General features: G+C 37.4%; 1 protein-coding gene across 1 annotated transcript in view; it reads left to right on the top strand.

The window, feature by feature from the left end:
* The window catches only part of PTPRD (protein tyrosine phosphatase receptor type D), a gene marked incomplete at both ends in the record, with an annotated part of 301,634 nt that overhangs the window by 63,314 nt on the left and 214,008 nt on the right, over window positions 1–24,312 (top strand). The window contains 2 exons of the mRNA XM_082013447.1: window positions 14,612–14,757; window positions 21,912–22,053. Coding sequence (XP_081869573.1) covers window positions 14,612–14,757; window positions 21,912–22,053 — 288 coding nt within the window. The remainder of the gene's footprint in view (window positions 1–14,611; window positions 14,758–21,911; window positions 22,054–24,312) is intronic.

The raw sequence follows: 24,312 nt of genomic DNA, 5'->3' as shown, positions 1-24,312 counted from the left end.
TTTTTCCAGTTATGTGTGCCAGCTTTTGACACAGTGATATGCAGGATTATTGAACCTCTAGAAGCTGCTTTTGTAAAGCATTCATTGCAGGAACAATACACATAGTAATTGATTCTTGTGATTTATGAACAATACAGTAATTCATTCAAGAGGGTTTACTATTATTCTGTACAGTGCATTGCATATTAAAAAATGCAAAGAGTAAATTACAACTTTGCAGACAGCCCTTGGGAGCAAGCAACTTTTATATATACCAAAGCGAAAGCTTTCAAACATTTTTAATTTTTAATAACCCTACATGACTGAGTGGCTATATATTCATATGTAAAGATCTTGTTTTTCCTTAAATTTTTACTTAAATCTTAAATAGATGTGAAATTCATCTTCATTTGGGTTATCCCTCTTCATTGTTTGACCAGCAATTTCTTCTTCTCTTTTGCTTTTCAGCATTTTTCTCATGAAATTTAATATGTTTTCAGCTTCCTTCTTGTTCCTGTCTTTCCACAACCCAATTCCTCTTGTGTTTGTATATTTGAGGCCAGCTGTTTTCTGTTCTTTTTGGTGACCTGCTATATTCAGTGGCCAGCTTCAGTAGTCTACCCTTATATGTGTTTGTGTTAATTGTTTCAGTTCTGTTGTGAGAAATTTATTTCTGGTTGTCGTCCTATATGCAGAAGGAAAAATCAGAGAAAAATGAAGAAGTTTTGCAACAATGCAGATTTTATCCTATTTTTGTATGATTCCTTTGAGCAGATTGTGGCTTTGATGGTGCAGTACAATGATTAATCACTAGACATTTTCTACATTTTGAATATGCCATTGAGATTCATATATATAGAAATTTGAGTACATCACAAACCCAGGTTCTCAATTCTCTTCAGGAAAAATTCAGTGACTTTAAAGTGTACTTTCAAGAGGTTGCTGAATCCTGATGTGTAAAATATAATTTTCCTAAATTTCTAATTTCTGAACATGCATATCACTTAGATGTAAACATATCTGTACATATTTAGCATGATATAAATAAGTGAATATTATAATTACCATGGCTGCGTAATTAAAACATTCAATTCTATTATTTAAATGGACACAGATAATATTAATTATACACCTTTGAACTTGAATTATGATGTAGGTCAATATATTTTGTAGAAATAATTTATTACAATTTCATAGAAGATAACCGCTTTCAGTACATACCTCTCAGTGTCAAAATGAGCAGTTCTTATTCAGTACACTTGTGCATTGTAAGCTGATTTCCTTAGAGAAAAGTGTTAATTAAACAACATTTTGCAATACTGATACACAGAGGACTGCAGTTTTCAAAGACTAATAACTTTGCCATATAGCTACCAGTTTTCACCAACACTCTAAAGATTTGAGTGTAGTTTTTTTGTTTGCTTGTTTTTCTTTCCTTTACCCTAATAGAAGTGTCATCCTTGTTATAAGTAGATAGGGCTTAAGCTGGAACATTTTTCACCCTTCTCATTCAATGCATGAGCACAAATCTACACAAATTTTGTAAATATAGTGACAGTAACCACTGTAATACTCCTCCCTATGTTTTGCAACATACGTAAGTAGCATAATCCTGGAAGTAAGGATATTGAGACACGGAGGTTAAGTAATTTGCCTGAAGCTAAACAACAAGCAATTAGCAGAGATGGGATTAGAATTACAAAGTTTTGGCTCTCAGGCCTCTCTTCTGTCCAGTAGCCAACTGTCACTTTCAGTGCTTTTGGCTTCCAATTTTACCTCTTGAGATCAAACTTCAGTGGATTTGTTTTCTGAACCTTCTAACTACTTAGATATGAGCTGAGAAGGGAAACATGGCTAGGGCTGATACTTCTTTTTGGTTTTATAATAATTGGAGGGAATGTATTTACCTGTGAAAGAAAAATGCAGAGTGCAATCCTTATTGGTAGTTATATTTTAGTTATTTTTACTTTTATTTTAAAGGTGGGCATGAATTGTGTTTTCTAATTATGATGGGAGGTTTCAAAGTGAAAATCTCTATGATGGGGTGAATGTAAATTAGTTTAAGAAAGAAGGCTTCATTGTTTCCTACAAAACTCTTGCAAGCTTGTATTTTGTAATCTTCTAAAACACCGAGCATGCCTTAAAAACAGTAGATCAGATGAAATTGTGGAATGTATTGCAAATACTTAGTGTCAAATCACAAACTTGAAAATGTGTTTCAGACCCTGCTAAGATCACCTCTGCACATCAACATTTCAGTGGTATCGTCATGGTCCAAACTTACAGGGGGCCCTTCACTGTAGAAATATAATCATTCCACAGATAAGGCACAATGTTAAGCCCAGGTGAATTAATTTTCTTGACTTTGTATTGCCTTCTCTCAGGACCACACACCTGAACTGTTCTAGACAGTTTCAGTTTGGTCTCAGAACAGCTGTGGATTGAGCAGGAAGAGCATACAACAAGGTCGATGCATGAGAGGAGAGTAAGAACTGAGCAAAAGTCCCTGTATCTGGGCCTCTGTTGATTTTCTCAAGTGATGATAAAGCAGAATTCTGGTATTTTATGGGAATTCCTTCTAAGGTAGGTGACCAAGCAAAAGTGTGTCTCTTCACAATCTGTATATACCACGTTAAAAAAAATAGCTTGTCAGGGATTTTAACCTTGACACTGTAAGTAACTTGTACAAATTGAAACAAAATTTCTGGCTTCTCCAGTTGAGTAACAGAAAAGCTTTGTATTCAATGGCAGAAAAAGCTGGAGAATGCTAGCATGAGATTTCCTCTTACAGCGTGGTATCTGGCCACACATAAGACTCTTACACCTCTTCCACTCTGAATTTGTCATTGCATCCCCCTTTAAATAGCATGCCCTTGACTGACTGTCAGTTCCATGTAGCATTATGATTTCTTGGTATCTCTGTTTTTTAAAGAAGAGTAAATTTATGTTAAAGAGAGAAGAATGGAAGGTATCATTGGTGAGACATATATGAGATAGGTGTAAGCTAGACACTGTGGGCCAGGATTATCTATTCAGGTGTATTTTTAATCACTGAAAATTGTATTAAAATTACATAAGTAACATGAATAACCATGCAAGATTCTTGTAAAGCAAGTGCAATGCTACAGCAACATACAAGGTATCAAATAATTGTACTCTTCAGTGATTTTAGGTAATAGACTGCAGAACATCATTGTACGAAGTGCTGTCATGTATCAGAATTAAAACACAAATGGACTTGTAGTAATTACAGGTTTACCTTTATGTGGTGATATGTTTCTTTTGGTTATGTTTCTAGTATTTAATTGAATTTTTGAGGTAGCTACAACTTTTTGTGCCTACCTTTATATGAGATTTTAGTTTTCACAGTCTTGAATGTATTATATTTATAATATGCTTCAAACTTCTGCGGACGTAACTTTATTGGAGAGGAGTAAGAGCAATATAGCTCCTGTAGAAGAAGTTCATAAAGCAGATGCAGTTTTAACTACAAAACAGCACTTTAGGAGTAGTATTTTTTGCATATTGGCTGTGCATTGTCCTTACTGATGACAAAATGTGACTTGTAGGAGCTTGTATTCACCGCAGGAGCTATACACACTAGGACACTTGTGTAATACTGAAAACATACAGTATCAAAAACACTGCCAGCGTAAATACATTCTCATCAGTGCTTTTATATCTGCATAACCAGAGCAGGCTACTTGTACTGTAACCATACTGATGTATCTTAAGTGACTAGTAGGCAAGGAACTGGGACGATCCACTGGGGCCTTTAGTCACTGCATCTTTTTTAATACCTATAAACAGTTTTCTGACCTAGTTTATGAATGTCTGCTTATGCATCAGTAATGGATCATCTTATACACCACACTAACCTGTATTTTAGTACAGCTGAAGCTGGGCTGCATTGCATATCTCACCCAGAATTGCTGGTAAGAGGAACATATTTTCTCCCTACTTGGTTGGACATCCAATTTAGTTTTCATATAATCAATTGTTGTAGGCAAATGGTAAATGTTGTTTTACAACTAAGAGAGAGAGAGGTGTTTATCAAGTTCTGGGATGAAGTAGTTCTAACCTAGTAAGAAGGAAAGAAAGATTTCTGAGTCTCTACTAACTAGTATTTTTTTTTTCTTTCATAGCAAGCTTAATGATATAATCTTTTTATTAGCCGGTTTAGCTCAATAAATTACGCTTATGTCAAGTCATACCATCTTAATTCTGGTTTGCAAGTAGAAAGTCATCTTAAACTCCTTAACGTCTGTAACAGTGTATGTTCATATGGACTGTAAGATTTGATTAGACGCATGCACACATTTCTTCCAAGTAACAACCGTCTGCCCCTCAGCAGTGTAATAGTTTAACCTAACAAAGAAAGAAGTATACAACTATGTGTTTACCACCAGTACAGAACATGACTGTCCAGAATGCTTCAAAAAACGAGAAGATGGAAACCACCTGTCACTAAGTTGAAGGCCAGTTATTATACTTGAGACAGGTTTGATGAATCTAAAGGTCACCTTCAAACACCCATGGAACAGATTTGGTGTATTCCTCATCTGTTGGGGATGAAGGCTGTGGACTAGACTTGCTAAGCCTCCTCACCTTATCTGGAAGCAGAACTGGAGAAGGAAAGTCGTTTGTTTTTTGGTAACTGCAATAGAAAGATTGAATGACTTCAAATTTTCTATCATCACCCACATCATTATAAACTTTGATAATATATGTATTTTAAGTTTTATAATTTTTTCTTGCTATTACCTTCAGCTGGCTTGGGCTAGGGATGATTTTACAGTAAGTGGATAATGTTAAGGTATTTCACCCATATAGGCATGTTGTACAAAAGACTAGGATCTTAGGTCCCTTTCACAGAGCATAGTAGCAGATTGTAACAGAATGCTTTTCCACTTTGATGTGCTGGCCAGTTGGTGTATTGGTAACAAGGCAGTTTGCCTTTCGTGTTGGAAAAGAAAGATGATACTTAGATGAATGTAAGTCATGTGGTCTGTTGTCAGGTAGAATTTTATTAATTTCCCTTCTGCTTGAACAGCAGTTAGGAGAATTTGCTTATACGATATATGGGTGCCTTGTCAAGCATTACCACTGAACCATAGTTAGTATGTAGAGTTTGGTGGTTTTCTTTTTGAGTCAGTCTTATCATTAGATAGGTGATTTTGCTTTCACAGTTGTTAATCAACAATCTGCCTTGTGTATAAATGGCCACGTATACATTTTGTTGTGTTCAGATAAATAAAAAATGAGTGGAAGCTTCACTCAGTTGTTACAGTGCTTGAATTTTATTCTTCCTAGATTTGGTATCTGTATTTTGAGGGTTTTAGTAAGACTGAAACACCAATGAAGGCCATCTCTTTAGTCATAACCCAGATACTCTCAGTCACTAATTGAAACTCTTACCTGTAGGATCTTGTTAGTCTCCCTTTTCTCTTAGAGCAAAACTCCTCTGGAAAGAGATCAGATTGCCTGGCATTTTAAGATTCGCTGCTTCTACTTTGCACATTGAAAAGGAGTGTCAGTTCTCAGTTACCAAATAATTCATATGCAGTCTGAAGATATTAAAATTTGAAAAAGAAGCAGTAGAGAGCTTTGAAGCGGAATTTCCTTTCATTAAATTAGTGAATATGACAAGGTTATGTAATGTTCCCAGGGGATGAAGTGGTGCACGTCACTAACCTTTTAGATTCAAGAGACTTTATGCTTTTCGTTTGCTGCTGGAAGAAGGCTTAGTACTGGATTAACTAGCACGTTCCTCTTTCTAACTCAGGTAGATTAAGCCCCACCCAGATTTTACATCTACTGTATGTGATAAATAGTATGTATACACAGAAGCGTATACTTATTTTGTTTTATATTGTGTGTTTGAACATTTTTGCTGGTATATAACTTAAAGGCATACGTGCAGCTGGGTTAAATTTACAGTGTTGGAATTCATACAGGCATGGGAAAGACAAAAACACAATTCTTGCCGTCTTTGCATAGGGGGTACTTAATACTACATCTACATCTTCCAGTGCTCAGGTTAATGAAATACTAGAAACAACTATCCTGATTCTCATTTCTTGAACTACTGTAAACCAGAATTCTTGTGTAGAACAGACACTGGAGTAAATAAGGGGAGATTTAGAAACAAATGTGTAAAACTGTTTCTTTTTGTGTAGAGTTATTTAAAAGAAGGTTAAAGTTTGTAGTGGAGGTAATGGGTGTGTAGCACTGGCAGGTAAAACTGTATACAACTTGGCAACTTGAGGGCAGCAAGAGACGGAGTGGGAGTAGGTCTGGCTTTGGGAGCCTTCTCCTTTGTTCTGATCATCGAGGAGGTCGACTCCAACGCCTGGTCAGCCCTAGCTTCCCATTAGGCTTAGCGTGATAGCACTCCACTGAGGCAATAGTTGGTCTCATGGCTGGTCTCAGTTTTACCCTGTGTGTCCTGATAATTTGTCATAAAACCAACTTAAATTGTTATCAAGTTGACTGCAAGAGTTTTAATAGAAAAAATAAAAAACCAGCAATAAATTCTTCAGCTTCATCCTATTTAGAGTATAAACATATTGGTCTATAGTATTAATAAAAAACTTTTTGACAGGTTTTTCATAGAGGTTCTTCATATTTGTGAAAACCTTTTTCTTTCTCCCAGTTATTATAAACTGTAAATGACTATGGCAGTGTGCGAGTTGATGTTATTTGGCAAATAAATGTCTGCTGCTGTCTGTGTTGGTTTGTATTCCTCTCATTTCCCTAGGGCTCAGATAATGTCTGTCTCTAAAAAAACATACATAATCCACAATAAAATGAGCTGGTGCCAAGGTCTGCACAGCCTAGAGGTACACGTTAGTAATGTGCTATTTTAACAGTAGACCTTTTCGAAAATGTAACCTACCTGTTCTGCCGGTAAGGTCTTACTTGTAATAAACCCAATGGGCAGCCTAGTATACTGACAGTGTGCATTGCAGAAAATTTGAAAACATAAAGATAGGCTTAACTTTTAATATTTTCCTTGATAGATCAGGAAATGATAATCTTTTTTTGAGCCACTTACTAAATTTTTAGGGTGGGTATGCTCTGGCTGATTGAAGGCTGGGGAACTGGAGATGACTACTAAATGGGAAAAAACCCAACCCCCACAAAAAAATGGACATTTTCTGACTTAATTGTTTCTTCTGAGTGCTTGTGTTTTTAGAAGAATACAAGTAGCAGAAAGAAAGTGGGGAGATAAAAGTTTTGATTATATTATAAAGATTTTATGAGCATTGTTGTAGGGGCTGCATTTTTAAGAGGATGTAGTGACTCCTTGTAAAGTGAAATAGCTTAGTTTCCTTCACCCAGGATTTTGGGAAACCTGTGTTTGTACCTGCAAATAATTTTTGTGAACTGAATGGATTAAAATTTTCAGCTAGAGTGATTAGATATAGCTGGATTACATTTAGTAGTTCAAAGATAAAAAATGTAATTTTCATTCACAGGCTAATAAAACTATTCAGATGCTCAGAGTATGACAGCATTTGAAGATTGTGGTGTTGCTATTCTTCTTGATGAAGGATGTAAGGAAGATGCAGTTTTAAGATGTTTATGGTGAGAAACAGGAAAATTTCACCAGCTTGTGACTGACAGACAAAAGCCTTTAAGAACATACCAGTTGGTAACTTTGGGATTTTTTATGCGGATTTCATAAATACAAATTATCATTCATCCTTATAAAAAGCTAATTAACTTCCTTACATAGCCAATTTGCAGGTCCAGTGTAAGTGCAGGTTAGAATTAAGGCAAAACAATTGCTTACAACAATGATCAGTCTAACTGATGTCACAAATTATGATTAATGAGTAAATTAGCAGTGAGTGCTGTAATTGAGTGTGCTTTGAAAACTCTTTTTAATAAATAAATGATCACAAAAAGATTTTCTATTAAATGTCATGTGTATATATATAAAAAATAGCTTTTTTAGTGTAGTACCCCTAAAGGAATTGTTAACAGACTAATAACTCTTGTAATTTGTAATATATCTGTGCAGTATCAGGCTGAGATTACATGTAACATTCGCCTATTTGATCATTTTTAGCAGGACAGGAGCCTTCACGATTATTAAATGTGAACCAGTTTATGGCCTGATTACTTAGAATATATAACAGTTCCTGACAAGTCAGTGGGATGCAGTGAATATTGGGGGAGTGGGGCATGGGGTGAACAAAGGGTATTTCTAGTATTCTTTTTTTGTTTGTTTTTTCTTTTTTTTTCCACCCCGTGTAGGAATTTTCCGAGTGTATAATTTGGCATGGGAAGAATGACTTCAGAATTTCTAACTAGGAATGAGGCTGGTCACATACTTCACCGAAACTTGGTGTCACTAGATCAGTAATACGTAGGGGCTCTGTACTGAGTGACAGTGATTCTTGTGATGGCGTGTGTGCAATATCCCAAAGTACATGGGCACCTGCCAGACCACATTGTTTACTCTGCGCTCAACCTGCATTTCTGAGTGTCGGATGAAACGGTTCCATGGGAACAGTTGTGACTGCACCATCTCCCCAGCTTTTATTGCTACAAAGTAATTCTTCACAACCAAAATGTTACTGTAATTTTTCAAGAGTCTCCTGAAACATCACTAGAAACATCACTATACCTTAATTTACAAGTAAATGGGTATTTGAAAGAAACATTTTAGCATGTATCATTTTTTCTGATGTCTTTGTTACTTTATTCACACTGGGTATAAATGCTGACAAAGGATAAAGTAGGATAGGATTTTTGGAAATGTTTATTGTGATTTTAGAATATTTTTCATATTTCAAGTGTATGATAAAGTTTAATTGTAAGTTGAAATATGGTATACTAGGAACTTCTATACACCCCAAATAGAGGGTCTAGAAACAGAAATATAGTCTGCATTCTCTGTCTATCTTGTCCATAGTAGGTCTGCATGCTGAGCTTGCTATACTTGGACTGCAGACATCCCATTAGCTCTCACTTTACCTTTAAAGAAGGTGAAGTTGTATCCTCATATGAATCTTTTAATTAGAGGAGTTATGTCCATAAAAATGTCTCTACACAAGAATAGCTCTCAGTAGCTGTGGAAAAAAGAGAGCTGACCTGCTAATTTCAAAAACATTTTGTCAGATATTTTATTTGAGTGCACAGGAAAAGTATTACATGTCCTCAAAGCACAACACAGAGTGTAGAACAGCAAAACTAAAACAGTTAGATAACTCCGTAACATGATGAAATTAGTTTATTCCATTCACTACTTTGGAATTGTACTTAAACTTACAAAATACAATATGGAAGTGCAAAAGCAAAGAAAAAAGATATCTTATGCTCATGCAAAGCTATGAAAATGTTCCAATCCATGTGAGTTATTTTAGTGTCATGTTATAAATATATTTTATGGCGCCCCAATATGCAAAAAAGGACAGCTTCTTTCTGGATCGCAGTAAACTCTCTATTTCAGAACTTCCTGTGCACCCTGGGGGTATAGCTTGACTACTTGTTGAAGCAGCAGCCTAACGTCTACATCTTAAACTCCTTAAAATAATCAAATTAAAGCTCAGTATATATAAGATGATCTAGCAGTAAATTCAGTTTTCCTTCATATGTTACAGTGTAATTTGCAATAGTTCAGTTATTGTCACTTGAGCTTCTCAGAGTCCCAACAAACAGCAGAAGGTAGGAACCCTCAGGCCCTGGATGACAAAGCTTGTGGTACTCTCCATAAGTCCAAGTAATGGAAATCTTCTGCTTTAAAATTTTTTCCTTGACAAGGTATCGATATTCAATATCAGCACAAATATCTGAGTAGGCACTAGTAGATAAACAAGCTGAAACAAACAAAATTTGTGTTGTTTGCATTTAAAAGTCAATATTGCTGCAATTTTGATGATGCTTACAAGAGAGTTCAAGTCCAGAAATGTGAGGTGCTGTTTTTAACTGAATTTTACTTTTGTTATTTTAATTACCCTTCTGTTATTTTAGCTGGAGCTTTATTGGAATGTGAACAAGTAGAGTTTCAAAAGTGCTGAAAGGCTGTGATATCATAGTTGGTAACCTATTACATCTGATTTTTTTAGTAGATTTAATTGCACTGGAAGGTTCCCATCTAGATTGTTGCTGTGCTTAATGAAGTGTGCTGCAGAGAGTTTTTGTTGGATTCTGCACTGCGGTTGTTAAGGGAGATTGAAAATAGTTGTCAGTTCTCAATCAAAATTGCCCTCATGTTAATAAGCATAACTATGTATGCAGTGTAATTGTTTTTGCTATCAGAATGCCTAGCAGCTTAGGTCAGGATCAATGTCAAGAAACTGACAACATTAACTGTAGAGAAAATTTGTGTCAAACCTTAATTAAGAACCTTTATAAAGTTAAAGGCAACAAATAATACTTTTCGTTTCTGGTTCTGTTGGGTTATGCTTTCACATACCCTTACACTGATGATGGTCACTTTATAGGTAATGAGATGAACATGTTGATTTAATAATGAAAGGATGGATTGCATAATGCACCTCTCTTTCTCCATAGCTGGATGGCTACTATCACCATAGTCTGAGCATCTCTTGAACATAGGAGTTGGGGTTATTCAGCTTGGAGAAGAGAAGGCTCCAGGGAGATATTACTGCAGCTTTTCAATACTTAAAGGGGGCTCCTAAGAAAAAGGGGGACAGACTTTTTAGCAGGGCCTGTTGCAATAGGACAAGGGGTAGTGGTTTTAAACTAAAAGAGGGTAGATTTCAACTAGATATAAGGAAGAAATTTTCTACAGTGAGGGTGGTGAAAGACTGGAAGAGGTTTCTCAGGGAGGTGGTAGATGCCCCATCCCTGGAAACATTCAAGGCCAGGTTGGATGAGGCTCTGAGCCACCTGATGTAGTTGAAGATGTCCCTGCTCATTGCAGAGGTGGGTTGGACTAGATGACCTTTAGAGGTCCCTTCCAACCCAAACTGTCCTATTATTCTATGTTAAATGACTTTATCCTCACAACACCTGTTAAACATGCAGACATTATTATCCTTCTGGTGCAGCTGCTGAGCCTGAAGTGGAGAATTTAAATGGTGTGCCGAATTGAATTTAATTTTGTGAATTTAAAGCTAAACTGCTGAAAACAGCTGTAGTATGTATTACAATGTCTGAAGTGTACAGGACTACTTTAAGTTTCCCATTTCAGGTAAAATTATCTATGTTCTATTAATAATTTACCTTCTCTGATATTGTATGATATCTCAAAGATAAGTGTCTTACTTTCAAGATTAGGCACTGGAAAAGAGTTGTGGCAATGTTTTTTTGCAAGAATTACTTACTTATGCAAAAGGAAACTTAGACCAGCCACATACCTCATTTTTTCAGCTGGATTGTGGTCTAAATTAAACATCATCATGGTTCCCTTTTATACTGGAATGTGAAGCTTTTTTACTGATGTTAATAACATCAGTCTTTACATAGAATAATGTGGTCTTTACATACCGCCTTAAACCCTTTTTTTTTCCCTTGAGAAATGTCTACAAATAGGGAATTACATCACTATGTAACAACTGCGCTTGTCTTTAGCCTCTATAATGCTTCGTAGCAAGTGGTGTTAGTGAACAAACAACAGCTTTACTAATTGTTGGTCCAGCAAAAATTAATGTAGGGCTGGAAAAATACTGTTCTTCTTCAGGTAGCTACCAAAGCCATGTTAGTTATTTAGCCCCATTTCTGCAACTCCAGTATATAGATAGCTCTGCAGAAGTTAGTAAGCGATTTTCATAAGGAGTCATAGCAGTTACACTCCTTTACCAGGTTTGGCCCAGTCCTAGATGAAGAACTTGTCAGAATTTTGGTGGAAAATTTTTAGTTTGATACATGTTGCTGTGTGTGCTATTTGATAAACTGCTTTTCAGTTTACAGAGTGTTGGAGATGAAGGGGATTTTGTTTGTTTCTTTTGTGTTCGGCAGCAATGGGAAAGGGAGATTGTCATATGATGTAAATTAGTGCAAGCTCTCTTGTGTTTACCTGAACTGCACTAACGGAGAGTTTCTCTCTGTCTGATAAGGGAGAAGGCATTCCCCTTTATTTATCTTTTTTTTAATTATTGTTATCATTAATACAATAGATTGCCTATTAGTAAAAGCTTGCTAACCATAGATATCATGGTGACTGGCACTGACATTAAACCTAATAAAATATGGTAGGGTTTTTTGGTTGGTTGGTCAGTTGGTTGTTGGTTGGGGTTTTTTTTGCAGAGCTAATTTAACAGTTCAACATGGTCTTTAGTTATCATTTTTTGTTGCTTTTGTTTTGTTTGTTGTTTAAAAATCTGCAATTCTCCTGGTCCCAAGATAGTTAAGTGAAGTGTTGCAGGAATGAATGCACAGCATGGGTCTTAAATTGAGTTGCTTTCCCTCCTTGACCCCTGTAATGCGTGGCAAAATTGGCATTTTTTCCAAAACAGACCTTGTCTCTGAGGAAGTAAGTTACTTTATTGATGCCCAAATTATCAGTTGGGCAGTCACTGAATGTATGAGTGAGGCATAAACTTAGAATTTAAAAGCTCCCTATGAACTACTACACATGGTTACTCTGTGCTGATGGACTTGCCCAGGCAGTGTTTTTCTTTCATTGGTTTCAAGTTCAACACTGAATTCACAAAATGTCAAAAAGAATAAAAAGAGAATGGCAGTGCATCATTTTTCACTTGATGGCACACAATAACAACTTGTGCCACAGAATATCAGCATATCAGATTCAGTAATGTCTCTTTACATTTCAGAGTGCTGAGTTAATACATGCATAGAAAAAGATTCAAAGCTAGCAGGTTTGGTGAAACCCAGATGCTCTTCATCAGAATACATTTTTGTCTTTTCTGGGCTGCAGGCATAAAGCCTGTGACTTGGGAAAAGATTTTTAGTTTCTTTGCTCTAAGTAGGTTTCATTTGCCATGGTTTTGGCACTTTTTTGGCATCAGAGGAGTTCTTTTGTAAGTTCCCCACGACAGAAGGGTACACTATTTTGCCATGCTCAGATTTGCTGTTACATTTGGTTTCAGGTTTCACCCGTGCCTGGTTTCACCAGGCAAAGTTAGCACAGCAGGAAGTTCAAAGACCCTTAAGCATTCTGAAAAGTTGAGCAGTAACAATTTTGCCTGACATCTCTGTTAAAGAAAGAAGGATGAAGATTGTCAGGAACATTATATTTTCAATGCATTTTTTTGAAAATTATCTTTGTAACTGGTATGTTACACCCTAGGGGTAATTTAATTTTGTAAACTTAGTACAATCTGCATACTCTCATATTCAATGTAGCAGCATAACAACAACATACTGAGTTTGTTTTATAATAATGGCCACATCATATTTTCTTGAGATTTTTAATTATTTCAGGATTTCTTCCAGCATGACGTACATGCATACTTGTAGTCTGCTGGTATTCTGACATTTAAATAAACATGCTGACAAGAAGTACTGCCTGTGGAAAGGCCAGTTCAGCAGAATGAGGAGGTAGACATCAGAAATGAAGAGCAGCAACTTAGAAAGGAAAACTAGTACAGTACAGGTACATAACGGACGGAACTAAGAGAGGAAAGTGAAGAATAGTGAAGAGGTTGAGAACAGGAAGGAGCTGACTGCTGAAAGTTGAAGATGAGAGCAAAAAGAAATTGCAACAGCTGCTATAGAGCAACTACATATAACAACTTAAAACTGAGAAACACTATATAGCAAGGACCTGGATTTTTTATCTGACCCTAAGTATTCCCTTCATATCATTCAAATTAGCATCTTAAACTGTGTTGTATGTCTGAAAATTTCGCAGCTAAGGAAGAGAATTATGTAAATATTTACAGGAACTCTTCAACATGTTAGTACTATGGTAAGACATAATCTCACATATTTTTGTATTAAATCTTTAGAAGTCATGTCTTGTGTTGGTGTGAGTTTGAAAGTTTTGTTTCACCACAAGCCTGATAAATTAATTCTAATTGTGTTGTAACAGAAATAGAGGGAAAGACCATAATGCAGAAAGACCATTCTACTTTTAAAATTATTTCTTCATTTCTCTTTCCTCTCCTGTTGTTGCAATAGTTGAATCTTTTTCCACTTCTTCTTTCTGACATAGTACAATCATTTGGGAGTGAACAGGAGCTATATGTGAAACTGTGCCCAGTTAAATCTCTCTTCTGTTATAGTCCTTTCTGTGTGGACTCTTAATACCTAGTCATTTACCTCCACCACTTATAAATGCTCTCTCCTTAATGTCACTGATTTTAATGGCTCAAAGGTGGGAATCCTGTTTTCATGACATCCTGTGATCATATCAAGTCATGAATCATGATCTTATTCCAACTGATTGATGAGCTCATTTTGCAAGAGAAGACAAATTGGATTTTTTATTTATAATGGTGATAAAATATAATGTCTGATCTTGCTATTCTGATGCTATCCGATTTCCATTTTAATGTAAATTTCACTAGTAAAATCTTTAAGTACTTTCCTGACCTGTAACTTATTTTTTTAACGCTTTCTCTTGCAGGTGACTACTGTCACTGGAGAAACAAAACATTTCCTTCTTTTTTCATTTTGAAATCCTGACATGGCTTACTTTTATGTTTACTATTTAGAATAATTTTGTGTTGTTTTTTTTTGTTTATTTCAGCACCACCAAAGTTTACAAGAACTCCTGTTGACCAGACAGGGGTTTCTGGAGGAGTTGCCTCATTCATCTGTCAAGCCACCGGAGATCCAAGACCTAAAATTGTCTGGAACAAAAAGGGGAAGAAAGTCAGCAACCAGAGATTTGAGGTATTAGGTCCATTGTTCTGTTCCTCTGAAAAACATTAATTCCAGCCTTGCTTCTAATCCAAATATGTGTGCTTTATTATCAGCAATTAAGCACAATAGATATGACTATTGGGGATTATTTAGTGGGAGTAGTCTCATGAAGTTTTTATTTTGCGAAGTGGTTATGCATAGCACTGTTAAAGAGAAAAATGCAACTGTGGTTTTCTGAACTGGCATGATCTAACTGGGGAGCCTTGACATGCTTCTGTTCAGCCTGCCATCTTTTCTATGAAGACGATGGGGGAAAATTATTTGAGCAGTAATTGCTGTGTCCAGGGTGCAAGCCACCTCCTTTTGTGACAGTGTGCATCGAACAGACCTAGGTTGCTACTGCTTCTGCTGGCACTGTTGCAGAGAGATATGAAAAGGACATTGTAGTTCCTGCTGCTGAAGAGGAAATGTAAAACATGTTTACTTTTTATTCTTTTCTTACCAATAACCTAGGAAAAGGCTTTAGAGAAAGCTGTTCCCTCTCCACAGCCTTCCAATTTAAGGAAACAGTGAAGATAATCTGTTCAAAGAATACTGGTTATTTGGGGGAAATAAGACAACAAATATTATTCCCTCTTTTAGTGGCAGGAACAATTAATATCAAATACGGACTGACCTTTAACATGCAGAAAAAACGCAAAAAATGGGAGAAGGCTTGTAGAATAGATACCAAAACTGGAGCTAAGCATATATGGTATTCAATGTGTCTTTTCACTATTTTCAATGTCAAATAAGATACTTCTGCATTAAGAAAACAACCGTTTGGAAGATGTCACAGTTGTGACATGTATTTTACAAGCAAATGATCTACGATATACCTTTTAAATTTGACTGGATATTGAAATCGTCTGTGTTAATTTTTAGTAGTATTTTGGAAGATTGCTTGCCCTGGCTTTCAGGTTAGATTTAAGTCAGCAGAAAAGAAGTGCATTTATTGTATGAACTAATTTTTTTTAATTCCTTTTTTGTTAAAAAAAAATATTTAAAAGCATTGGAATTTGTTCATTAACCAATATAATTCTTTGCTTGTATATTTACTACAATGTGACAAACAAAAGCCTGAATTTATATGTGACCTCCTAGTGCCAGGAACTGTTTGCACTTTGCAGAGCATTTGCAGAGCTCTAACTGGCTAGAGGGATTCACACAGAAATTTTATCATAAACTCTACACAATTTTTCCCCTTCTGGTCACAAAATTTTCACTCAAGGTGAAGTGAAAATTTCACTTCATGTGAAATGTGCATGTACACGTTTACTGCATTGATTCAGTTTTATTTTGCAATATGTTGTGGTTTATTTGCTTCATATATTGTTTTCTATGTACCTATGTACCTGTTTTCAGGGAGAATAAGCAAAAATAAAACAGTTTTCTTTCCACAAAAAAAATTTAAATGGAAATATAAAAAATGAATTTAAAATGTTTTAAAAATGCCTTTAGTGGTCTGTTGAACAAGCTGTATAGCCAAGTAAGATGAAATGTAGTTCCAAGAAATAGAAAACACTTACAAAATATTTTATAATTTTTATTATAACCACTGAGCAGAGTAGTTATAAAGTGTGCAGAACACATCAATATTTTAAGCAGCTTTCCTTCCTGTCAAAAGTAAGGACATTAATTCGTGCCATAGGATCTCTAATTAAGAACAGAACAATGGAAAAGACACATGGAACATTTGAGAAACAAGAACCATCTGAAATTGTCAACTCCACCAATGAGAGAACAATTAGTTGGTCTTCTTTTCCTCCTCTTTCACATCAATATTTTGTATAATTCTCTTGAATTTGATTACTTAATAATACAAGACATTAAAATGTTTTACCTCACCACCTGTCTTCATAGAAGCCTAGTAAATACAGCTGGAAAGGACTTCAGTGGGCCATCTAATCCACATGCTTTCCCAGGGATCCTGAGGGTTACTCACCCCTCCCCCAATAACCTTGGACAGCCTCTGACAGTGTTTCATAAACCTCGCCATGATTTTTTTTTCTCAGGTGGAACCTGAACTTTTTTGCTGGAATTTGATGTACATAGCAATTGTCTTATCTAGCAATGAGGGAACAAATAGTTTATTCCCTCTTTCTTGACAGTGGCCTGTATATATATTTGAAGATTATTATCACTGAATGTGGAATGTTCTTGCTCACAGGCTAATTCTTACAACTGAGTGAGAACAGTGGTTAGAGCTCTACATTGTTTCTGAAATTAAAGGCTACAATAAGACCTTGAGGGACTTCACTATTAATCTTCCATCTTTGATTTATATTGCGAGTATATACTATGAATGAACATGAAACAGGAGGATTCTTTTTTCTCCTCTTGCCTCAAATCAATTCAAATTGTATGAATTAGAAAAATCTACTTTAAGTTACTAAGAAGTCTATCTCAGAGGAACTTAAAAGGAAACAAACAAGGGGGAAAAAAACAAGTTTAAAAATGGGCACTATTCAACCCTGTGACATGAGGCTGGTGTTATTAAAGAAACTGTGCTTTAAAAAAAAAAAAAAATCTCATTCACTCAATGGGACAGTGGGAGGAATTAACTATCTGTGATATGCAGGAAAGGGAAGAACTCATCACAGGAAAAGTAAACCCATTTTATGATACACATATTGGAAACACCAGACTTGAATCTTAATCTGTGCAATATTTGCCGAACTCAAGCTGCTGCAATTGTTTTTATTGTCTATCCAGCTACAATTATTCAGTGTTCAGATTTAAACAATAATAATTATTCTTTTTAAGTGTAGCAATTGTGATTATTTGGATCCTGTGCTTTCATCTTTTATCTACACATCGTTAGTCTGTCTGCTTTGGGATTGCAAAATTTTCCTATCCCTCATAAATGTCAGTTTATCAAGAATACTAGTTATTCCTTCGTTTATGCTAAGATCTGATGGAGATTTTGTGTTGTTTAGGGTTTTTTATGATGATTTAAAGAACAAGGAAAAGTAATACAGCCTGTGGGCTATTCAGCCTACTTCTTCTGAGATAAAAACAGGTTTTTATCTTATTTCCAGTTAGACCTCTCCCACTGCTAAGAAGAAACTACAAGGAAAATGGGAGATAATGGACATATAGCCATAGTTCCTCACCCTGTACTTTTATTTCTCTCTTACTCTCAACAACTACAGAGATCTGTTAGATTAATTCTGTGTAAATTAGACATACAGACACAAACATATGTGCAAACAGCCATTTATGTAAATTTTTTAATGCATGTATATATAGATTATGGGCAAATTTTAATGATTTGGGGGAAAAAAAAGGTGACTCTTGGTAAGTGTCATTGATGGTAGTACTAATATACATTATTGACAAATTTTTTTTAAGTAGATTGATTAGATTAATATTATTACCTTATTATTTAGTCTCTTAACTGGTCACATGTTTTGTTTGGTTTTTTTTAATCCAACAAATGTTGGATAAATTTATTTACATTCTGTGGGTTAAATGCAAACCTAAACTGAGTAGTCCTATCTTGTACAGAAATTGCTCACCGTTTTCACTTTGGAGATAAATGAATGAGTAAACTACACTCTGTGAGTAGAGTGGGAATATAGCCAACAGCAATTAAGGTGGATGTAACTGGCATCTGACAGTAGAATACTTAAGCTAAGAGAATGGAGAGAGATTGGTTGTGAACTTCAGGATGAAAGAGCAATAAGGTACAGAATAGCTGTTACACCAGTGAAAGACCTCAAAGGAAGTAAGGGGTGTTCCTCTAAGAGGTTTACATGGTCAGCAGTCCAGCTGAAGCGCCTCTATACCAATGCACGAAGCATGGCCACAGACAAGAGAAGGTGGAAGCCACCGTGCTGTTAGAAAGCGATGACCTGGTTGCCATGACTAAAACTTGGTGGGATGAATGTCACGACTGGAGTGCCGCTATTGATGGCTACAGGCTGTTCAGAAGGGACAGGTGAGGAAGGAAGGGCAGAGGTGTTGCCCTCTACAGTAAGAAATGGGTAGAGTGTGAAGAGCTGTCTCTGAAGAACAGCCGTTAGCAGGTCAAAAGCTTGTGGGTAAGAATCTGGGACTGAGGCAACAAGGGGAACCTTGTGGTCATGTCTATGATAGGCTGCCCATTCAAGGGGATTCTATTGATGAAGTCTTCCTACTCCAGCTACAGGAAGCATCAGGCTCACAGATTTTTGTCCTGCTGGGGGACTTGAACCACCAAGACATCTGCTGGAAAAGTTTATTTACATTCTGTGGGTTAAATGCATACCTAAACTGAGTAGTCCTATCTTGTACAGAAATTGCTCACCGTTTTCACTTTGGAGATAAATGAATGAGTAAACTACACTCTGTGAGTAGAGTGGGAATATAGCCAGCAGCAATTAAAGTGGATGTAACTGGCATCTGACAGTAGAATACTTAAGCTAAGAGAATGGAGAGAGAGATACACGGAGAGCTCTAGGCAATCCAGGAGACTCCTGGAGTGCATGGAGGATAACTTCCTATGCCAGATAATAGACAGCCCTACCAGAGGGGATGCCATACCGGACCTGTTGGTCAGCAACGCAAGTAAGCTAATAGATGACATGAAGATTGGAGGCAGCCTGGGCTGCAGTGATCGTGCACTGGTGGAGTTCGCAGTCCTGAGAGATATGGGGCAGGCGACAAGTAAAGTCAGGACCCTGAATTTTAGGAAAGCAAACTTCCAGCTCTTCAAGGAATTAGTCAATAGGACCCCCTGGGAAACAGCCCTCAGGGACAAGGGAACAGAAGAGAGCTGGCAGATCTTTAAGGTCACTTTCCACAGGGCTCAAGAGCTCTTGATAGCCAGGTGTAAGAACTCAGGAGAGGAAGGCAAGAGGCCAGGAGGGCTGAATAGAGACCTGATAAGCAAACTAAAGGGCAAGAAGGAAATGCACAGCAGTGGAAGCAGGGGCCTGTATCCTGGAAGAGTACAGGGACACTGCTTGGTTGTCTAGGCATGATGTCAGGAGGACCAAGGCGGGGCTGGAGCTGAACGTGGTAAGGGATGCAAGGAATAATAATAATAAGGGCGTCTACATGTGTGTCAGCCAAAAAAGGAAGATCAAAGAAAGCATATTCCCCTTGATAAGCAAGACTGGCAAACTGGTAACAACGGATTAGGAAAAGGCTGAGGTAGTTAATGACTTCTTTGCCTCAGTCTTCACTGGCAGTGTCTTGTCCCACACCTCTCAAGGGGATGGCCTGCAAGACGGAGACTGGAGGAGCAAAGTCCCTCCCACTGTAAGAGAAGATCAGGTTCAAGACCACCTGAGGAACCTGACAATACACAAATCTATGGGACCTGATGAGAGGTGTCCCAGAGTCCTGAGGGGATTGGCCAGTGTAGTTGCCAAGCCATTCACCATGATATTGGAAAAGTCCTGTCAGTCAGGTGAAGTCTGCAGTGACTGGGAAAAGGGAAACATTCGACCTATTTTTAAAAAGGAAGAAAGAAGGACCCTGGGAACTAGCTATGTGTTAGCCTCACCTCTGTGCCTAGGAAGATCATGGAACAGATCCTCCTAGAAGCTATTCTGCAGCAAATGGGAGACAGGTGGGTGATTCGAGACAGCCAGCATGGCTTCACCAAGTCCTGCCTGACCAACCTAGTGTCCTTCCATGATGGAGTGACCACATCTGTGGACAAGGGAAGAGGTACCGATGTCATCTATCTGGACTTCTGTAAGGCCTTTGACACGGTCCCCCACAATATCCTCCTTCTCTCCAAATTGGAGAGATATGGATTTGATGGGCAGACAGTTCGGTGGATGAGGAATTGGTTGGATTGTTGCATCCAAAGTGTAGTGGTCAATGGCTCAATGTCCAGATGGAGATCAGTTACAAGTGGTGTCCCTTAGCAATCCATATTGTTAAATATCTTCATCAATGACGTAGCCAGTGGGATCGAGTGTACCCTCAGCAAGTTTGCAGATGACACCAAGCTGAGTGGTGTGGGTGACATGCCTGGGGGATGGAATGCCATCCAGAGGGACTTGGACAAGCTTGAGGAAAGGACCCATGTCGACCTCATGAAATTCAACAAGGACAAGTTCAGGGTCCTGCACCTGGGTCAGGGTAATCCCTGGTATCAAGAGAGGCTGGGTGTGAAAGGGATCGAGAGCAGCCCTGCTGAAAATGACTTGTGGGTACTGATGGGCAAAAAGCTAGACATGAATCAGCAATGTGCGCTCATAGCCCAGAAGGCCAACCACATCCTGGGCCGCATCCAAAGAAGCGTGGCCAGCAGTTGAGGGAGGTGATTCTGCCCTTCTGTTCTATTCTGGTGAGACCCTGCCTGGAGTCCAGCATCCAGCTGTGGAGCCCTCAGCACAGGAAACACATGGACGTGTTGGGGAGGGACCAGAGGAGGGCCACAGAAATGATCAGAGGGATGATACACCTCTCCTCTGAAGAAATGCTGAGAGAGTTGGGGTTGTGCATCCTGGAGGAGAGAAGGCTCTGGGGACACCTTATTGCAGCTTTTCAGTACCTAAAGGGACTTATGAGAAAGATGCAGACAGACTTTTTAGCAGCGCCTGTTGTGATAGGACAAGGGGTAATGGTTTTAAACTAAAAGAGGGCAGATTTCAACTAGCTATAAGGAATAAACTTTTCCCAATGAGAGTGGTGAAAGACTGGCACAGGTTTCCCAGAGAGGTGGTAGATGCCCCATCCCTGGAAACATTCCAGGTCAGTTTGGTTGGGGCTCTGAGCAATCTGATCTAGTTGAAGGTGACCCTGGCTCACTGCATCGGGTTTGAACTAGATGACCTTTAAATGTTCATTCCAGCTGAAAGTATTCTATGATTCTATGATTGTATGATAATATGATTCTATGATTCTAATCCTTTCAGCCCTTCCTTCGTGGTTTTTTTTGTTGTTGTTTCCTGTTTTTCATCGTCTCCTTTTTTGAAACTATCTTAGAGTGGCCATAGAATAGTCACTGAACAGCACTATGTTGCAATGCCTTGCCATTTAAACATTTTCCCATCTGTGTGGAATTTGTCTTGGGACATGTATTTGAAAAACGAACCTGTCTTTGATGAAGTGAGTACCAATACGTCACTGGTCATGTAGAGATTAACTAAGGGATAGGCATTTGTAACAACATCTGTGACAGCTTTTGTTTCCTTTTATAGGTAATAGAGTTTGATGATGGATCCGGATCAGTTCTCAGAATACAACCACTGCGCACGCCGCGAGATGAAGCTATTTATGAATGTGTGGCTTCAAATAGTGTTGGCGAAATAAGTGTGTCCACAAGACTCACTGTTTTACGTGGTAAGTTCTCCTAAACATAACTAATTTGCTTCATAGAGCTGAAAATGCTATGTCTTTGTAAAAGAGGTTTCAGTCCAGGAAAGTTGGCATACTGTTCTTTTCAGATGGGCATTATCATAGTCCTGATGCTAATAAATACAAGCTTTTTCCCATAATACTTGAATATCGTTGTCCTGGTTTTGGATGGGATAGAGTTAATTTTCTTACTAATAGCTGGAATAGTGCTGTGTTTTGGATTTAGTATGAGCATAATGTTGAAAACACACTCGTGTTTAGTCATTGCTAAGTAGTTGCAGTGCTTATACTCAGTCAAGGACTTTTCAGCTTTCCCATACTCAGCCAGCTGGGAGGTGCACAAGAAGCTGGGAGGGGACACGGCCAGGACAGCTGACCCAGAATGGCCAAAGGGATATTCCCAACCATGAAACATCATGCTCAGTGTATAAAACTGGAGTTGTCGGGGGTGAGGGGGGGTGGTAGTCGCTGCTTGGGGATGGGCTATCCATTGCTGGGCAGTGAACAATTGTTGCATTGTGCATCACTTGTTTTTATATATTCCTTTATCAGTCTTGTTGCTGTTGTTATTAGTGTTGTTATTGGTTTTGTTGTTGTTGTTGTTGTTATCATCATCATTATCATTATCACTATCATTATCATTGTTATTATTACCTCTTCCTTTGCTGACATATTAAATTGTTTTTATCTCAACCCGTGAGTGGGGTTTTTTTGTTTTTTTTTTAATTTTCTCTCCTATCCTACCTGGGGGGGTGGAACAAGAAAGCAACTGCACAGTGCTGAGTTGCCAGCTGGAGCTAAACCACGACAATCATGTTACTGATTTTTGGCCATATGATGGTAATGTGAATACGCAGGGTATGACAGATTAGAGTGAAGAAAAGAAGTAAGAAATAAGTGAAACAGGAGTGCTGTGCACAACAGTTTATTATATAAATTATTGATCAAAAAACAATGCTTTATGAATGCATTTGATTTACATTTTAGTGCTGCTCTCGGTACTTCAGCTTTGTGTGATCAGCATTTACACAGGATTTGCCCAATTAACAGTGACCTTGAAAAGTTGCATAAATGGTTTGTAGTTGAGGTTAAGATTTTACCTCCGAGATATAACACGTTGAAAAGGGGAGGGTTTTTTCCATTTGAAATATATGCCACCTGAATTGTATCCTGACTTTGGCAAGACGTTTTTGAAGACAGTAGAGGAAAAAATCCATTTTTTCAACTGTCCTTCAGGGGTGAGGATATGAATGTACTGCCAAGTCTACTGTCTGGATAATACTCAGAGGAGTAAATACTAGTAGTCAAATGACCTGAATGTTTCATTCTGTCACCTGGAGATGAATGGAAAGAGTATTTGGAGACACTTCATGAAATATCACATTCTTCAGTTTTCAGGGTTTGCTTTTATGACTGAAGATTACTGTCTTGTATTGTGATATTACATGGTATTAATTGATTTGCAAAATTAACTGCTAGGGTCCTCTTTATATGAATTGAAGATTATTAGTCAGCTTTATAGAATTTAGAAGAAAATTTGTAAAATGCATGATTTAATTAATACTTTTTTTGATACTTCTATCCCAACAAATGTAGGGTGACAAGGAGTTTTCTTTTATTTTTATTTGATTTTTATTCAAAAAACAAACAAACAGATTTATTTCTATACTTTTATTAGCTATTTTAATCAGTATGGACAGTCCTGGCATTACTGTTGGAGTCAGTTAACACTACTGTGTACATATATAACAAATAGTAACACTGAGTACATACTTTTTTCCTTAGAGATAGCATGATGTAAGCAAACCTTTTTAATATTTAAAGTTCTTATCTGTAATGCCATGATTGTTCCTTCTGTTATCTTTCAAAAATTCTTGCCAGTCTAGCCAAAGAAAATGGGAAGCTTGATAGTTAGGTTCATGTTTTAACAGCACCATGGACCTCTTGCTAACTCCCTAAGATAAGGTTTTCCCTTTATTAGCTGGTGGAAGCACTTCTTGTGCACAGCTTCCACGTTGCTGAAAGTTAACATAAAATGACATTTTCATACTGCATTAAAAGTTTTGTAAATTAAAGGGAGATGGGAAAACAGAGGATGAGGGAAAAAAGAAAAAAACTGTAAAACCTCAGGTGGAAGAAGTATTCTTTGTCATCAGAGTTTCTTGAAATGTATTGACAAGACTCTCTGGTCTTGAAATGTGCATGCATGTGTTTTGAAAGATACTGTTCTAAACCAGCCAAAGT

The sequence above is a fragment of the Phaethon aethereus genome (genome assembly GCF_964289735.1).
Source record: "Phaethon aethereus genome assembly, chromosome: Z".
NCBI lineage: Eukaryota > Metazoa > Chordata > Aves > Phaethontiformes > Phaethontidae > Phaethon > Phaethon aethereus.
This window is presented reverse-complemented; position numbering and strand designations above follow the sequence as displayed.